Consider the following 17,329-nt stretch of genomic DNA (forward strand, 5'->3'; position numbering starts at 1 on the left):
GAACGTACGTAAACTCGAACGCACAGACACCTTTCTAAAAATTTTGTATTTTGGCTTTAGGGACCTTGAAACGTCGAGAAATTTCAAAATTTTCAATTCGACAAATCGGACTAATTACAATAACTTCCTATGGGAAGTTAACAAAACATAGTTGTTTTTGAAGTTTAAAATGCTTCATAAAGAAGCTGAACATGTGAGACTCTTCTATATCATTTTCAACGGCATTAAAATGTATTTTCAAGTCTTGTACATACTGTTCAAACAATAATCACCTGCAAAAAGCACCTTTTCAAAAAGTCTATAAACTAAGAAGACGGTGAAATAATATTCAATATATACTCAAGTACACAAGGTTCATGTATACTGTAGTGTTCGACTTATTAAAATTTTAATTCCAAACCATGAACTTTCGCTTGATCGAACATAATTCTCCATATGTTCCCAATAGTCTGACAATTTGCATTTACCTTGGTCTGAATTTATCTAACCTACATTCCTGGGGAGTAATTTAAACCCTTATAAGCTCTTATATACAACTTACACATACATATAAGTGCATATAACATATAGAATGGATACAATAGAAAATAAAATAGCTACATAAAAGTAAATGGGAATTGAAACCAAGTTCAGAAGTTCAAGCTTCTTAAGCAATCAATAAGTCAGCACATATCGTTCTTTTGTCTCTCTTTACCTTTACCTTCTTGGTATTTTGTTGTATTCGATGGTTTCGTCTGACTTCAAAACAATCATCGCATCAATCCAACCAACCATTTTAGTTTGATCCTTCGTTACTAGAAAACAAATTTCATTTGTCACCTTTTCCAAATCTTATATTTCACTTAGGTTTCAACTTGTAACACTATTTTCCAGTTAACTTTCACCATACAAAAACCCACCCACACACTCTTCTCTTTTCAACACCTCTCGAAATATCTATCACATAGACTTCACAGAGGTACATATATTTCAATCTTCTAGAACTCAATTCAAAGAAAAGGAATAAGACGAGGTGACATAGTCAGTAGAATAGCGCACAAAGAAAGTAGGTATCAGGAAAAGAGAGAAAAACCAATTTTACGAATCCTTAGAAAAGCTTTACGGTTTGGATTGCATTACAATTTTCTAAGAAATTGCTCATACCACCTGTGCAACCCCAATAACCCCCCTTCCCATACCTCTTTGACAGCATGTGGAGGTTTTTGCTGATTTCTTTTCTTTATCCAATTCATATTCAGTTGTTGCGATATATTTGGAAAATGCACTTCAAGGTAAAATGCAAATAAAAACAGGAACTAGCAACTTGACATTCTAAAGGTTTTGAGGTTGAAATATTGACAAGCAATATTTAAATTGTGCAGTTGAAATTTTGTCTGACCTTCTTTGGATGACCTTTCAAATGGAACTTTTTTGGTATCTTCTTTGGAAACATTTTAATTCAGAAAATTATAAAGGTTAAAGTCTTAAATTCTTATAACCGGTGATTCAACTTTCAGAAGTTGTCAAAGTTTTGAATGGCAATTAGGTTAGATTCATGCAATATGACGAAACCTATAGACATTACACTGCTGACAGCCGTCTGCCTGTTGGGGCCAATATCGAAGAAGACCAAGATTTTATATTTTATAACAGGTACTAAGGGCGTTATTAATGTACCCTTAACATGTTTAAAGTTTAAACACAGCGTGAGATTTTGGAAAATGGGGAGATACCGATGCTTGTTGGCATTCAGGTTTTGAAAATAGAACTAGGTGAAGCATTTTCGATATTTGGTTAAAAAAAGAATCTCCATACTATTGACAGTACTCCGAAATTGAGCCCATTGTTAAACTGATGAGCATTCCTGGAAGTGCGACTATCATGGCTGAATTGTTTGAAGGGGGAATATTGTTTATAATAATTAGTTAAACTAAGAAACTCATAAAAGAAAGAAGCGGTGTAAGAAAGATGTAAGGGTTTCGGTTACAATTATATCACCTATCAATTTCAAAGCTTGTATAAGAACCACCTGCCCAAATATGCGAGTTATATACAAGTTTTGGACGAATGAAGGTTTTTTTTTATTTCCAGTACCAACGGAAGGAATGAAACATTGTTGTGCTGTCTTTGTCGCATTGTAGGCATCCTAAGAACCAAGCAGCATATTTAGCAATGTTGAATATGTTATAATTCCATAAGAGGTGATCTGCGATACACAAGCCGAGTACTAAAAGTTGACTAGTGGATGCAAGAGCCGCTAATGGATAGCAGAATCAGGGTTGGGTAACGACAACAGACAGGATTGAATTTTGAAAGCATTAAATTCTACACGGATAATAACTCCCTGTCGGGATTTAATGAGCTGCTGTTAAAGTTCCCCATACGAATGATGTGAATCTAGAACGGAGTGTGAAAAGCTGAAAATAATACTATTAAAAAATAAGTCAATGTTATAAAAGTGACAGACAAGAGATTGTTTTTGAATATAAGGAAGGGTTTCAAAGACAAAGCAGAACCCTGTGGATAACACGAGCATTTATTTTATGAACCATCCTAGATCAACTTGAAACCAGCGAATACCATTTTTTTGGAATGTTTAAAAAATGTATCGGGAAGAGTACGATAACTCAGGCGATAAAGTTTAATGACGGATTTGTATAAAGCAGTTAAAAACAAGAATTTTTTACTATGGGAGGGGGTATGCTCCGTCGTTTAGATGGTAGTGGCAATTTAAAAAAATATGTTCGTCAAATAGAAAAAAATTATTAAATAATATTGGTAATACTTGCAACTAAGTTTTCCGCATTTTTTTAAAGCCAAAACTGTTGTCTATTATTAGGTTTTTTAATCAAGTCAAAACTATGCACAGTTTTGTGTGCAAAAAAGTTAAAAAAAAAAGGTTTAAAGTGTAATTTTTCAAAAATTTAAGATTATCTACTATTGTTTATTTAAAAAATGTATTGATTTTATTTTTTTTTGATCAAAAACTGAAAACTAGATGACTTTATGTCTTTTAGTTCTTGAGAAAATTGAAAATTACGAAAAAAAATATTTTAATTTAATTATCTTAAACCTTTTTTTAACTTTTTTTACTCAAATTTTAAGTTTAAAATTATTTTTTTCAAATCTACACACAGTTTTGACTTGATTTAAAAACTGGAGAAAAAATGTTGAGAAAAGTCGAATTGACAGTTTTTTTAAAAAAATAAAAACTTAAAAAAAATGTATAAAAGTTGGTAAAAATTGATTTTCGACTCAAATATCTTTTTAAAAATTGTAGATATTGGCTTAGAACTACTTTTATCTTTCAAAAAATATTTTTGTCAACATTCAGTAAAATTTTGAAAAAAAAAATGAATTGACAGTTTTTTTAAAAAAATTTGAAAACCGAAAAAAAAATTAACAGAAGTTGGTAAAAATTGATTTTCAAATATCTTTTTAAAAATTTTAAATATTTGCTTCAAACTAATTTTATCTTATAAGAAATATTATTTTAAACCTTCGGTAGAATTTTGAAAAAAAAATCAAATTGACAGATTTTTTACAAAAAATAAAACTTAAAAAAAAACAATACTAAATCTTGGTAAAAATTTACTTTCCACTCAAATAGCTTTTCAAAAATTAAAAATATTGCCTTCAAACTTATTTTATTTCACAGAAAATATTGTTTTCGATATTCAGTTATTTTTATATAAAAATCCAACAGTCCGTTTTTTTACAAAAAATAAAGTTTACAAAAAAGAGTACGCAAATTTGGTAAAAATTGATACGAGTACATAAAGACAAACTTTTAAGCAAGACAAATCGACAGACGGGATGGGAAGTTATCAGTGTGGGTCGCCAGCATCTTTTTTTTAACTGTTCTATACAAATTCGTTGTAATATCTTGTCGTCTGAGTTATCGTACTCTTGCCATAGCAAGAAATTCATCAACACCAAAAGCATGCATTTTGAATAAATAAGCTTGGAGCCAAATTCTATCAAATGTTTTTAAAAAAATCACGTGCTTTCTTTAAACTAAAAGAAAGACGTATTGATAAAATAGCCATACTGCCGGCCATTAACAAGCATTCATTCTTCTAGATATTTCTTAAGCTGATTATTAATTAGAATTTGAATGGCCTTAACAATAAGGGACGTAAAAGAGCAAATAGAAGATACTTAGAGGTGGAGGAGGAGGATAGAGATTTAAAGCCGATAAATTAAATTTAGGTTTTCAGGATATTGAAAAAAGCGACCCTATAAACTGCAGCAACTATAGAGCAGCTTTTTGATGTCAAAATAGGCTTTAGACAAGGTGATTCGATGTCATGCAATTTACTTAACACCTTCCTTGAAAGGTACTATTTTTATAAAAACTGTCCAGTTACTAGCATTATGCTGATAACATTGACATAATCGGAAGAACTCAGCGTGATGTCAATGGGGCTTTTGTGAGTACTGAGGTAGAGTCGGCAAAAATGGTAAAACAAAGTACATGCTGTCATCAAGAAATAGCCTACAACGCCAACATGGTCAAAACGTCACCATCGACAGACATAACTTTTAGGTAGTTAAGAGACGAGCTGGATGGAGAAATTTGTTGGTTTAGGCCCTAGTTCACTCAGGACTGTAGTTAGTTAGTATCCAGGTTTGCACTCTTTTCAGCGAAGTCCCCAATTCTTGGCTAAATTATCACCAACGAAACCAAAATCAAATCAAAAATCAAAATCAAGCTTCAATTTATGCAGAAAATTGAGTGTTTTAAATAGTTCATGCAATGGTGGCATCATTGGAACTGCTTTTTTCTAGAAATGTAAACAAAAAAACATTTTTACCGCGAAGAATTTCAAGTTAGAAAGGACAAAATCATTACATATGTAATGTACTCAGCACATAAATGTACAGAGTAGAGAACGCAGCACCTTGAGCGACTAGACTTTGTAAGATGTTAACAACACAAGACATTAATACAAGACAGAAGGACAGAAGAGAAAGAACAGACAGAAAGAAACACATGACAATAGCACGCGGTAGGTTTCGAGACGGTCCAGAAATGATTTAGGAATTTAGTGTGCAAGAAATTGTGCGCTCAATTTAGCGCAAACAAAAGGTTCCTCATTTCAAGGGCTGATCAAGCCCTTACATTTAAAAATATTAAGGGCTAGGCTCATAACTCTAGTTATAAGATTATTTTAGAACACTGTTGTCCAGCAAGATATGGTCTAACTTTTTAATTTGGACGATTCCCTACAAATGAAAGCATATCAAGATTCCAACAGTTTTCTAAATAAAAGTGCCATATTTAAAATCTAAAATGCAGCAATTAAGAGTGTTTTTAGTGCATGTCATGGAGAAATATTGGAAATTAAATAAAATAAATTGTGTGGCGCAACAGTGCGTAGAGAACCAGGGCCTAGTAACTTAAAACCCTCAACCATTTCTGTGTGAGTGTAATGTTGTCAGAGAGGGTAGGGACAGAACTACTCTTGGAGAATTTGTCAATTTCTCGCAAGAGGCAGTACCCGTGAAAAAACTTTAGAGGTCATAGGCAGGGATCGAACCCAAGAATGACAGTTCATCGCACTAACCCTCAAACGACGGGTAGAACAAATGTTAGAAATTGTGTTGCAAAATAATACAATTTTTTCTTGTTAAAATTAGGAAGAACTTTTTAAAAATATAGATGCAAAAACCCAGAAAATGAGAAAGTTTTGAAGAAAAATGTTGTTCGTAGGAAAATAAAACAGAATCTGATATGAAGAATTTTATGTTTTTTCTGAATGTATGAGCTTCAATTTTCGGGATTCTATTCTACTTGCTCGTAGATTGGAGCTGTTGCTAGAAGACAAATGCTAACATGCTACTGCTTTGGGTAAACCTTTTGAAAATATTTTGATCTTAAAAGAGTTAAAAAAAAAACTTTTAAAATTGCGTAGAGGAAAATGTTTGGTTCTTGAAGTTAGGATGATTGTGTTTCAGTACAAATTTATCTAAAAACTAAATATAAACAAATAAGTTGGGAAGTAACTTAAGAGGGGGACTCACAAATTTCACATAAGTTGTCGAAAAAATCAAAGCTTTTATATTAAATTAATAATTGTGAGCATTCCTTATGTTTTTCAAGTAGACATTAATTTAACGAAAGTGTCACTTTTGCTGTTTTTGGATCATTTACAATTCTGGAAATTCGTCTTTAAATTCTAGTAATTAAGCACCCGAAGCAAATATACTTCAAAACTTAAATTCTTTAAATTTGAAAGACCTTAAAAATGTTTGTATTTCGTAGAAATCAATTTTGAAAGAAAAAAAAACTTTAACAAAACCTTAGATACACTATTTCTGGCCGTCAAAAAAAAGATGGAATTCAAGACATTTAAAGGCAATTTGTTATCAAATTGGTAAGATTTCTAATTCAAGGTTTTTTCTTGACAATTTATATTTTAAAGCAGTAATAAAATGTTTTTTTTTTTCAAATTCCAAATTGTGTCCAAAGAAAGATTTTAATTGTTTTTTTTTTGTAGATGAAATCTCAACTTATACAACTTAACTGTATAAGCTTTATGGCTCATATCGCACCTCCCTGCCCCTTAATTGTACATTGGTCAAAAGTTGATGAATTAGTGATGAGCGGTGGGTATGGGGCTTGAATTCCGGTTCATATTTTGTTCTTAGTCTAGACCTCAGTTAAAATTAGTAATTTTAGTCAAAAGCTTGAAGCAGACAAACTCCCTTTTTATTTTCATACATGTTTACAAAATTAATAACTAAAAAGAGGCTGGGATGCGACCCACATTGATAACTTTCCATCCCATCTGTCGATTTGTCTTGCTTAAAAGTTTGTAGGTTTTTGTGTTGGGTTAAAAAAAAACTGTCAATAAGATTTTTCTCAAAATTTTCCGAATGTTGAAAACAATATTTCATATAAGACAAAATTAGTTGGAAGCTATTATCTTAAATTGTTTAGAAGATATTTGTGTCTAAATTAAATTTTACCAACTTTGAGTAATGTTTTTTTTATTTTGTATAAATCAATTTGATTTTTCTTAAAATGTTAAAAACATTATTTTTCGTTGGACAAAATTTTTATGGAGATGAAATGTTTTTTTGTTCATAAAATTTTCGAGGTGACAATTTATTGTTCAGTTTTATAAAAAACCGTTAACAGTTTTTTTTCCAAAAATATACTTCTTTGATATCGCCCTACAATTTATAATACAAAAATTGTATTCAAGTCTCTACCGTTTTTGGTTCGTCAGAAATTAAGGGTTAACCAAAATGTTCACCTTTTTTTAAACTGCTATGGTAAAAAAACCAACCACGCAATTTTCTTGAGAGCCATTTCTGCATCTCTCTGCATTATTATCTCTATACAAAAGTTTATTTGAAGTCGATATATATACTGCTTCTTGAGCTATGGACGACCAAAAAACGTTGAGCTACGCGTCCAATTTGTCATATTGAAGATGTTGAAATTTTTCATTGGTTTTAAGGTCCCTAGAGCCTTTGCAATGAACGTAAGAACGAACGCACGCACAGACATCTATCTAAAAAAAAATTTATTTTGACTCTAGGTACCTTGAAACGTCGAGAAATGTCAAAATTTCAAATTTAAAATATCGTACCCATCACAATAACTTCCTATATGGGAAGTTAAAAATAAGAATTTTGAATTCAAGGAAAAAAATAATCTCTCAGTTGTGAGTCCTGACCTCTGAGACCGTCCATTGTTTGGAAATATGATTTCAGCATTTCTTAACCTTGTCGACGCGTAAATTGACGCATTTGATTCTAGAAATCTATGATTCTGACGTTTTATTAAAATTTTGAGTATAAAATATCTGTCAAAAGAATCTTTGATGATCTCTATATAATTACAGAAATGTTTACCCGAAGGACATATCCCTACTTACCGTTGTAACAAAAACAACAATTTTTTTTTCAACTTATAATAGAAAATATTTTCAAAAATGATTTGACTCACTTTTGAAAACATCAAAGACCATATTTGTTTTTCCAATTAATTCCCATTACAATTTGCATTGAAGTTTTGCAAATTAATTAGAAAACATCAAACGCACTTGAGAATCACTCAGACTCACTTACTTGAACTCATTCGCTTTGAAATCCATCAAAAAAATAAAAATAAACTTCAAATGCACTTGTGTCAAATTTTAATCCAGAAAAAAATCATAAAGCACAAAAAATATTCATTAAAAAAAATATTCAAACAAGAATAAAAATAAATTTAATAAAACCTCTTCTGCTCCTCTATAAAGTGGATATCTGGGTTAATGAAGCTCATTGCACTTTTGATGAATTTATTTTGTCGTTGATTTTATAAACAAAATTTTTGTGAGTTTAAGTATTTTTATTTTTTTGAAAATTAAAGCACACGAAACAAAAATTGTCAACGCGTGAGGGAATGTCGTTAAGAGTGTTGTTTTTTGTTCATGACACCATTTTTATATTTTTACTCATCTTCATCATCATCACCATCATGATGAGGCTTCCTAGAATTGTTATTCTGATGACAACAAATAATCATTCAAGCAATTAAGTACACAACAAAATTGTATACAAATAAAATCACTCTAGAGTTTTCATCTAGATGGAAAAATCACAGAAATTAACAGAGAACGTTTTTAGCACAGATTTGAATCTTGTTTCGAATACAAAGTCACAACTAATTAAAAGCTTATTAAAACGATTAAAACGAATGATGAGGGCTTTAGCGAAAAAATGTTAACATAAAAACTAATCTAGACTACATCAGGAAAATTATTTATAAAAAATAATTATATGCACATAATTATAAAAAAAAAAAAACTAAACAATAACTTATATTTAATTAGTTTTGGAATATAGAATATGTTATCTTTCTTGAATTGTTCCTATTTTGTACTCACGTTATATTCATTTAGGTTATGGATATGACAATTGCTCAGAGTCGAAAAAGGTGTCAAAGTATGCAACAGTTAAAAATATCCCCAACGACTAAGAATATGTAGAAGTTTTATGAGCATTTTAATCAAACTCAAGCGGTTAGTCCCTTTGTGGACTTCAAACCGACTTTTGATACTGGTGATCGCTATGCGTTTTTGTATTGACAAAAATGAGGCCAAGTTTCACTATTTTTTGTGCGACTTTGACCAACATATCTGTATATAGGTTTTTGAAAATATTAAACTTGAAAAAAGTTTCTTATCAAAATTAAAAAATGGAATACTGTGAACAAACAAATTATTGAAAACAAAATTTGAACTTTAAAGTTTCTTGTTTAATATGATGCATTATACTTGCATCAGGATGTCAAGTTTCCATATTTCTGGGCCATGCACAATTCTTTTCTCAGTTTCAAAATAAATTTGATTGGGAAAATTTTTAAGACCTTGCGGTGAACTACTAGCGCTAGAGCATCTCCCAGCGTGAGGCAGGAGTTTTCGATACGCTCCCATTGAAAAAATACACAACATTTCGGAATATCATTTTACACATATTCAATGAGTATGTAGTTTTAAATTTTTCCAAAAAAAAAATCGATTTGTGCTCAAAACGAAAGGGACTTGATATAAAGCAAAAATCGGAAAACTCCTTCAAAACATTTACAAATATACAAAACCTGCGGTTTATATTGATAAATAAATAAATCGAATTGGAGTCTGGGGTTCCTCAAAGCTGCACCCTTAGTCCTGATCTATTTGCTCTTCTTATAAATGACTTATTTCATTTTGTTTCCCTGGTGAGATTGATTATGGAGGACTGCAAACATGATGATGGCTTATTCTTAAAAAACTCTACAACATAGAATTGACAAGTTGCAAGCATATTGTGATCTGCGGAGCATTGTGGCCAATCTGGACGATTCTAAAGTCTTGAATGCAAAGAGGGGTGTAAGAAGAAGAAGTACGAACGAGAAATGGTTTTATTATGGACATCCCCTTGAAAATGTAAAGGAGAATAAATGAAAAAACATTTAAGTAAAAACTGAAACAATTCTAAAACTGCCATAAATGCAACTTGGAAAACTACTTCAACAACAACAAAATAAGCCGCAGTAAAATGTTTAAAATAAAAAACTTAAATAATGTACACCTTAAATCGTTAGAAAATCCGAAGCGGAGATTCAAATTAGAGAAGCGTCTTCTTATTTTTTGTGAGCAAGCGCAATTGGTAAATCAAAGCAACAGATTTTGGTACATTGTGTTATTGATAAATTCCGATTTTCAAATATATTTTTTTAAGACATTTTTAGAAAAGTACTCAATACTTAGTGACTAAAGTCGGCTCTACAGGAATGAGCGAATATAATTCAAGCCGCTTACGAGATAAGCTCCATGGATTTTTATTTTCTAAGAATTTATAAAGTGCTCAGAAAACCTTTTTTTATAAGTGAAAATATCAAAAGTAATTAGATTTTCAACAATTAAGAAAGCGAAATTATTCGACAGAGCATCAAATCAGCTAGGCAAGTTATTTGGATCGGAGAACTTATATATATCTTTGAAAGTTTAGTCTACTAAAGGGAACTATTATCGACCCAAGACGTAAGTAATATCGGGAAGTTTTTACATTGATCAAGAACCAGTAGAGATATCGACTTCAAATAAATTTTGTGATACAGATAATTGGGCAAAAGGGCTCTCAATAAATTTGCGTTTGGCGGTTTTTTACCATAGCAGTTTAAAAAAAAGGTGAACATTTTGGTTAACCCTTAATTTCTTACGAACCAATTACACTAGAGGATCTTATTAATCTTATGCTCAAAAGCAGGACAATAACTTCTAGCATGAGAAGTTTTACTACCACCAGATCGGAGAATCGAGGCATCCCCCAAGGTGGAGTTTTTTCGCCTATTTTATGGAACACGGTAGTAAACGACCTACTAACATCATTGGAAGCAGAGGGTCTCAGGGTGATTGCCTTTGCTGACGACGACGTTGCAATATCTGTATCTGGGAAGCACCCCTCCCCCCCCCAGTTCTCTAGGAACTCCTACAAAATGCCTTAAATAGGCTAACAAAATAGGCTAAGCAATGTGGATTGGACGTCAATCCACATAAAACAGAACTAATACTCTTTTCGAGAAGATATAAAATTCCTCAGATTAGCCCAACCAAGATTAAAGGAATACCATTAAGCTTTTCCGACCAAGCTAAATATTTAGGCCTCATTTTAGACAAAAAACTAAATTGGAAGGCAAATATTGATGAAAGAGTAAAAAGGGCTACTGTAGCGGTTTTTACTTGTAAAAAGGCCATAGAATCAAAATGGGGCTTCTCCCCAAAAATAACCCACTGGCTATACATTTCCGTAATCAGACTGATACTCATTTATGAAGCTGTCGTATGGTGGACCGCACTGGACAAGATGGTAAATCTAAATAATCTCATCAAAGTCCAGCGGTCAGCAAGTATGTGCATCACAGGAGCACTTCGCTCAACACCAACCGCAGCACTGGAAGTGCTTTTAAACCTAACACCTCTTGACATCTTCCAGGCAACTCATGTGTGAGGTTTAGAGCTACCTCTCAATGGTACAGTAATAATACTGGACATACTACTATACTAGACAGTTTCAGATCTATCCCAGATCGCTTAGACTATACCACCCGAAAAATGGTATTCGGTAAAAGCTTCCATGTGTCCATTCCTTCAAGATCCTCCTGGGAAGAGGAGAGCCCCTGGAAGACGATGCGGTACACTTCTATACAGAAGGTTCAAAGACCGATTACGGAGTTGGAAGTTGTATCTTTTCGGAACAACTGAATTTCAGTTGTTGCTAATTCTTGATGATAAACGCTCTAAGCTCCGGTATAAGTGTACTTTTAGGGCACTGATTATTAAATTGGCATGCTTTTCGACCTGGAGCTTTTTTGCAAAAGCTGCATGAATGAAGAAGGAGAGGAGACAGTGACTCACTTTCTCTATATGTTCATGTCCTACCCTGTGACAAAGATGAAGACTCTTCCTTGGATACTATTACTACAATGATCCTTGTGATCTAATAAATTCTGACATCTAACTCTTATTCAAGTGGTTCAACGAATAAGGTAGATTCATGTGGTATCGGGGTAACTAATGGTCCAAAAGTGTTAGAGTTTTTCGTCAATAGCTATCTTAACCTTACCTAACCTAATATGTTCTATTCGACACCAACCGATTACAATAGCTACCAATGTAAAGCTTCTTAAGTCTAATCGAATGCATCCTTAACTGAAACCATCTCGTTAAGAAGAATCGAAATTAAGTTCAATCCATCCTTGAATGACCTAAAGATTTTTTACAGGTAAGAAACTTAAGCTTAGAAAACTAAATTTTACACCTGTTCGAATATTCGAGTTTACAATTGTAAACAAAACGTCATGACTCGCTTACGATACATTTTCCTTAGCTTTCGAACTAAAAATCATAATTTTTGGTGTTAACTAAACAATAATTAAACGCAAAAGCATACCTATCAAAGTTCTACAATCTAAATCTTGCAATAACTTTAAATTATGTCAGTCCTGTCCGAAACGTTTAATTAATGGGAAAAGAACTTAACTTAAATATTAATTTATTGTTAACTTTTATTTAAAAAAAAAGACATACAAAAGCAAAACAGTAGGAAGAGTAGGTTAGTTGCCTTAGCCATTCATTTCAATATCCTTAAAGACCAACCCCTCATAAAAGTCAGGAAAAACCGACAAAAACAAATTACTTTACACTCAAAGTGTCATCACTCCTCTTTTTGTTTTCTTTTTTCTTGATGATAATAAAATGGTTTTGTTTTTCTTTTTTCTTCCCCTGTTGATGATGGTGGACGCATAAAATTAATTTTAATGATGTGGTAGGTTTCACTTCCATTATAGTCATATTTTTTTTTTGTTTTTTTGTCTTAATTATTTTGTTTTCTTTTACTCACCGTCAAACGAATCAAAGAATCCCAAATTAAAACTGAACGGACGTGGCAACGGAGCTAGGAATGGATAACCAGCACCAGTATCTACGAAGCCCTTAAAATTCTTGTAATCCGGATCGACATCGGTGGCATCGTCGTTGTTGGAATCGTTTTCGCGGTCAGGGAAACGTTGTGGTCCTTGCGGCACTCGAACAATATCAACTTCGTCCTTGGGCGAGCGTGCTATAAAGAAATTAAAAAAGAAGATGAAATTTTAATAAATATAGATACTACGACATTTGTTTATATTTATTTTGTAAGATAGATCACTTAATTTATCCACAGTCATGTATATTTATTATTTAGTAGGTAAGTGTGGGAGGCGGCCTTGAAAAATTAAGAAAATAAATTCTAAAAATAGAGACGACTACCGATTAAATTTAGTATAACACTGCTCATTATTTAGTGCGTGCGAGGGTGGACATCACAATCATGTTGACATACAAAAATATTTATAAATGATGGCTTGAGATTGAGAGAAATGACTAAAGTTGTCTTTTGGAATCATCATCAACATCATTATCACGTTAATAGAAGTATAATTAATATTTATTTTTTGACGCTCTCGCTACTTTGACCATCACCATCATCACTGATGAGGCGTCACCATAGCTGAGCTGGAACTGGCTCAAGTTTAACTACCTAATTGATTAAGGGTCGTTTGTTGGTTTAGATTTTGAAATCAGGGATCCCACTTTTGTAGTTAGTTTTTTTTTAAATTATTCTTTGATTAATACTGAATACGGCAAGAATTGGTTTTGAAATTGTGAAAATTAACTACTTTTTGTCACTAACAAATATATATGTTTAAATAAAATTGTCAAAAATATTGCTTAATTCTTTTACTTTGAAGTGATATAACTGCTTAACGTTTAGACTTTGTTTTCATATTTTTGGCCGAACAAATATTTGTGACAAACATGTTTTCCAAAAAAATCCAGACGATTTATTCCTTAATTCCTCCAACTTCTTTTCAATTTCCTATCTCCCTTACCAAATTTTCATAAATTCCCAAGTGAAGTTATGGTAATCGGCTAGATTTGTTAAATTGAAAATTTTGATATACCTTTATCGACGTTTTAAGGTCCGTAGACTTTAAATCAATGATTTTTCTCGCCAATACCTCAATAACCGATGGAGATATCGAACTTGAATAAACTTTACAGATATTAACATCAACAGATGCAGAAAGGACTTTCAAAACTATTGAGTGGGTGGATTTTTTACCATACCAATTAAAAAAAAAAAACTGGGAAGAGACCCACACTCGTTTAAGATTTTAATAAAATATTCAGAACAATATTTTGTATGAGATAAATTATTTTAAGTCAATATTGTCCTCTCTTGTCCTAATACTTCAGTCAAAACCCATTTCTTATCAGTGTTGTTTTTGTAGGTTTTCGTGTTTTTTTAAGAAATTTATCAGTTGAATTTTTCTTTAACAATTCCATACAAATTACTGACAATATTTTGCGTATGATGAAATAGTTTGATTTCAAAATCAGTTTAACGAGTTTTTTGTCGAAAACCAATTTTTGCCAATTTTATAGAATTTAGTGAAAATTAGGGCTTGCTATATAAACAAAATCAGATTGGATTTTTCTTATAAGAATATCTTAAGTTAGCAACAAAATTTCAGCATATACTCAAATCGTTCTGAAGTCAATACCTTCATTTATTTATGTGATATTGAAAATCAAATATCAATTTTAACAACGTTACGTACTATTTATTGTAGATTTTAATTTTTATGAAAAAACTGACTGTTGGATTTTAATAAAAAATTGACTTAGGTTAGGTTAGGTTATAATGGCTGTCCAAGATGGAAACGGACACACTTAGGCCAGTTTAATGGCCCTTGAGGCTTCCTCCTAAGCTCAATGGAACCAGCTTGAGTCCCTTACGAAACGTGAGAGGCTGATTATACCGATATGATTTAGATCGTTTAGATCGTTAAAGAAGAATTCTCCTAAGTAATTCTTGCGTTTTCGAGCTAGAGCAGGGCATGTGCAGAGAAGATGAAGAACCGTTTCTTCCTCTTCCTCGTCCATACAGCTCCTTCAGAAGTCATTTGAGAATACGCCTAGTCTCGTGGCGTGCTTTCCTATTAGACAGTGTCCGGTTATGACACCTATTATAGAGCTTATATGCGATCTGCTTAGAGAGAGCAAGCACCTTGAACGTTTTAAATCCAGTGTTGGCCAGATGTTTTTTTGTGGCTTGAAGGTGGAGATGTTGTTCCACCTGGTGCTTGTCCTTCTCGCGTCTTGCATTAGCAGCAGTTTACAAGTAGCGATTGGTATGGCAGTACTTGCCAAACGTGGTAGGATGGGCTGAACTGTACCGTTCCTGGCGAGTTCATCTGCCTTACAGTTACCTGGAATGTCTCTATGGCCCGGCACCCAGCAAAGATGAATATTAAACTGTTGCGCCATCTCCATTAGAGATGATCGACAGTTATGGACTGTTATAGAGTTTGCATAAACAGAGTCCAGAGATTTGATAGCGGCCTGGCTGTCAGAGAAAATACGGATATCAGATGTTGATATCACGTTTTCTTTGAGCCAAGACAAGACTTCCTTAATCGCCAAAAGTTCAGCCTGGAACACTCTACAATGATTGGGAAGGCGGAATGAGAGACTTAATTTCAATCGTTCAGAGTACACACCTTTGTGTGACTTTCTATGAGATGAAATTATTTTAAAGCCAATATCTTAAATTTTTGAAAAGATGTTTTTGTCGAAAAACTATTTTTTTGTCAGGTTTTTCTTACATGTTTTGTTAAATTTTGATTCGCTTTTTATCAAAATTTTACCAGATGTCAAAATTATTATTCTCCGATGCATAAAACTATTAAGGAGATCAAATTATTGTTCTTGTCTTGTTCTTAAAATATTCGAGGTGAAAAACGGTAATTTAATTTGTTTTCAATCAGTTTGGTATCACGTCACAATATAAACGCTTATCTTTTTTGCGGTTTCAAAAGAATAGGGCTGGAATTCGACATCTGTTGAAGTAAGATGTTAAACCGATTTGTTTTCACCTAAAAGTCAAACATTTACAAAAACGGATTGCCTATTTATCGCACAACGCATAAAAATTTTTAAAACCTGCTACACAAATGCTGATTATGAGACACCCACATATCCTGGTTAGAGATGATATTATGGTTTAAGTAATCGTCCAATTACGGAAGCAATTGGTAAAATTTTGAAGAATTTGGAAAAGACTGAATTGGTTACAGATATTGTTAGGCCTATGCATCATCGGTTTGCTCGTACCACTGTCGCCGAAGACCTGAATCTTTCGATCCCTCGTCGTTTACAGGAATTACATCCATATAAAGTCCAGTTGACACAACAACCGAAGCCTGTCGACCATTAACAACGTCGCGTCGAACGGGTGCTTGAACAACAGGTGGTGGACGGCGATTTTCGAGAAAACCTTCTTCAGCTTTTGAAGCCCATTTCTCGCTCGGTGGGTATGTTAAAAAAAATGTTCGTACTTGTGGTTTTGAGAATCCTCAAGCAATTGAAGAGAGGCTATTTCATCTACAAAAAGTCACTGTTTAGTGCGCTGTTTGGTCCGAAGGAGTGATTGGACGTGACTTTTTCAAAAACGACGATGGAACGACTATCACCGTCAATACGAATCATCATATAATAACCACCTTGTTTTTACCTGCTATTGAAGAATACAACCATGAAAAATATGTTGATTCAACAAGACGGTGGTACATACCACACAACTCGAGCGAACACGGTTGCCAGTTGATTGGACTTTTTTGTGGGGCTACTCGAAGGACCGTGTTTGTGCAGATAAACCTTTAACACGTGAACACTTATAAACCAACATTCGTCAAGTTATGGCTGATATACTGCTCAATATTCGTCAAAAAGTGGTCGAAATTTACCTGAAAAGATTCGGCCCCGGAAGTATTCGCGTGATAGTCATTTACATGATGTAAAGTATTTCAAACACTTTTTTAAAAACAAAAAAAAAACTTAGAAACATATTTGTCAACTCGAATATTTGGCAAAAAAGTTTAATACAAAAAAAAAACGTTTTTGATCTGTTGGAATTTTTTAAAAATCTGACACTTTTTTTCAAAAGATGAAAACTTAAAAAAAAGGAGGCTGGGATGCGACCCAAACTGATAACTTCCCATCCCGTCTTCCGATTTGTCTTGCTTAAAAGTTTGTCTATAGTACTAGTATTAATTTCTACCAAATTTTTTAGATTTTATTTTTTATGAAAAAACGGACTGTTGGATTTTTATATTTTTATATACAAATTACTGAATATCGAAAACAATATTTTTGTTAAATAAAATAAGTTTGAAGCCAATATTTTTAATTTTTGAAAAGCAATTTGAGTCAAAAATAAGTTTTAACCAAGTTTTAGAATTGTTTTTTTTTTTTTTTAAGTT

General features: G+C 32.6%; 1 protein-coding gene across 2 annotated transcripts in view; it reads right to left on the bottom strand.

Moving 5' to 3' along the window:
• Positions 1-17,329, bottom strand: part of LOC129951384 (uncharacterized) — a 135,242-nt gene that overhangs the window by 18,390 nt on the left and 99,523 nt on the right. For both annotated transcript variants that reach the window (XM_056063503.1, XM_056063505.1), the window contains exon 3: positions 12,865-13,083. In XM_056063503.1, coding sequence (XP_055919478.1) covers positions 12,865-13,083 — 219 coding nt within the window. The remainder of the gene's footprint in view (positions 1-12,864; positions 13,084-17,329) is intronic.

This window comes from Eupeodes corollae, chromosome 3 (genome assembly GCF_945859685.1).
Source record: "Eupeodes corollae chromosome 3, idEupCoro1.1, whole genome shotgun sequence".
NCBI lineage: Eukaryota > Metazoa > Arthropoda > Insecta > Diptera > Syrphidae > Eupeodes > Eupeodes corollae.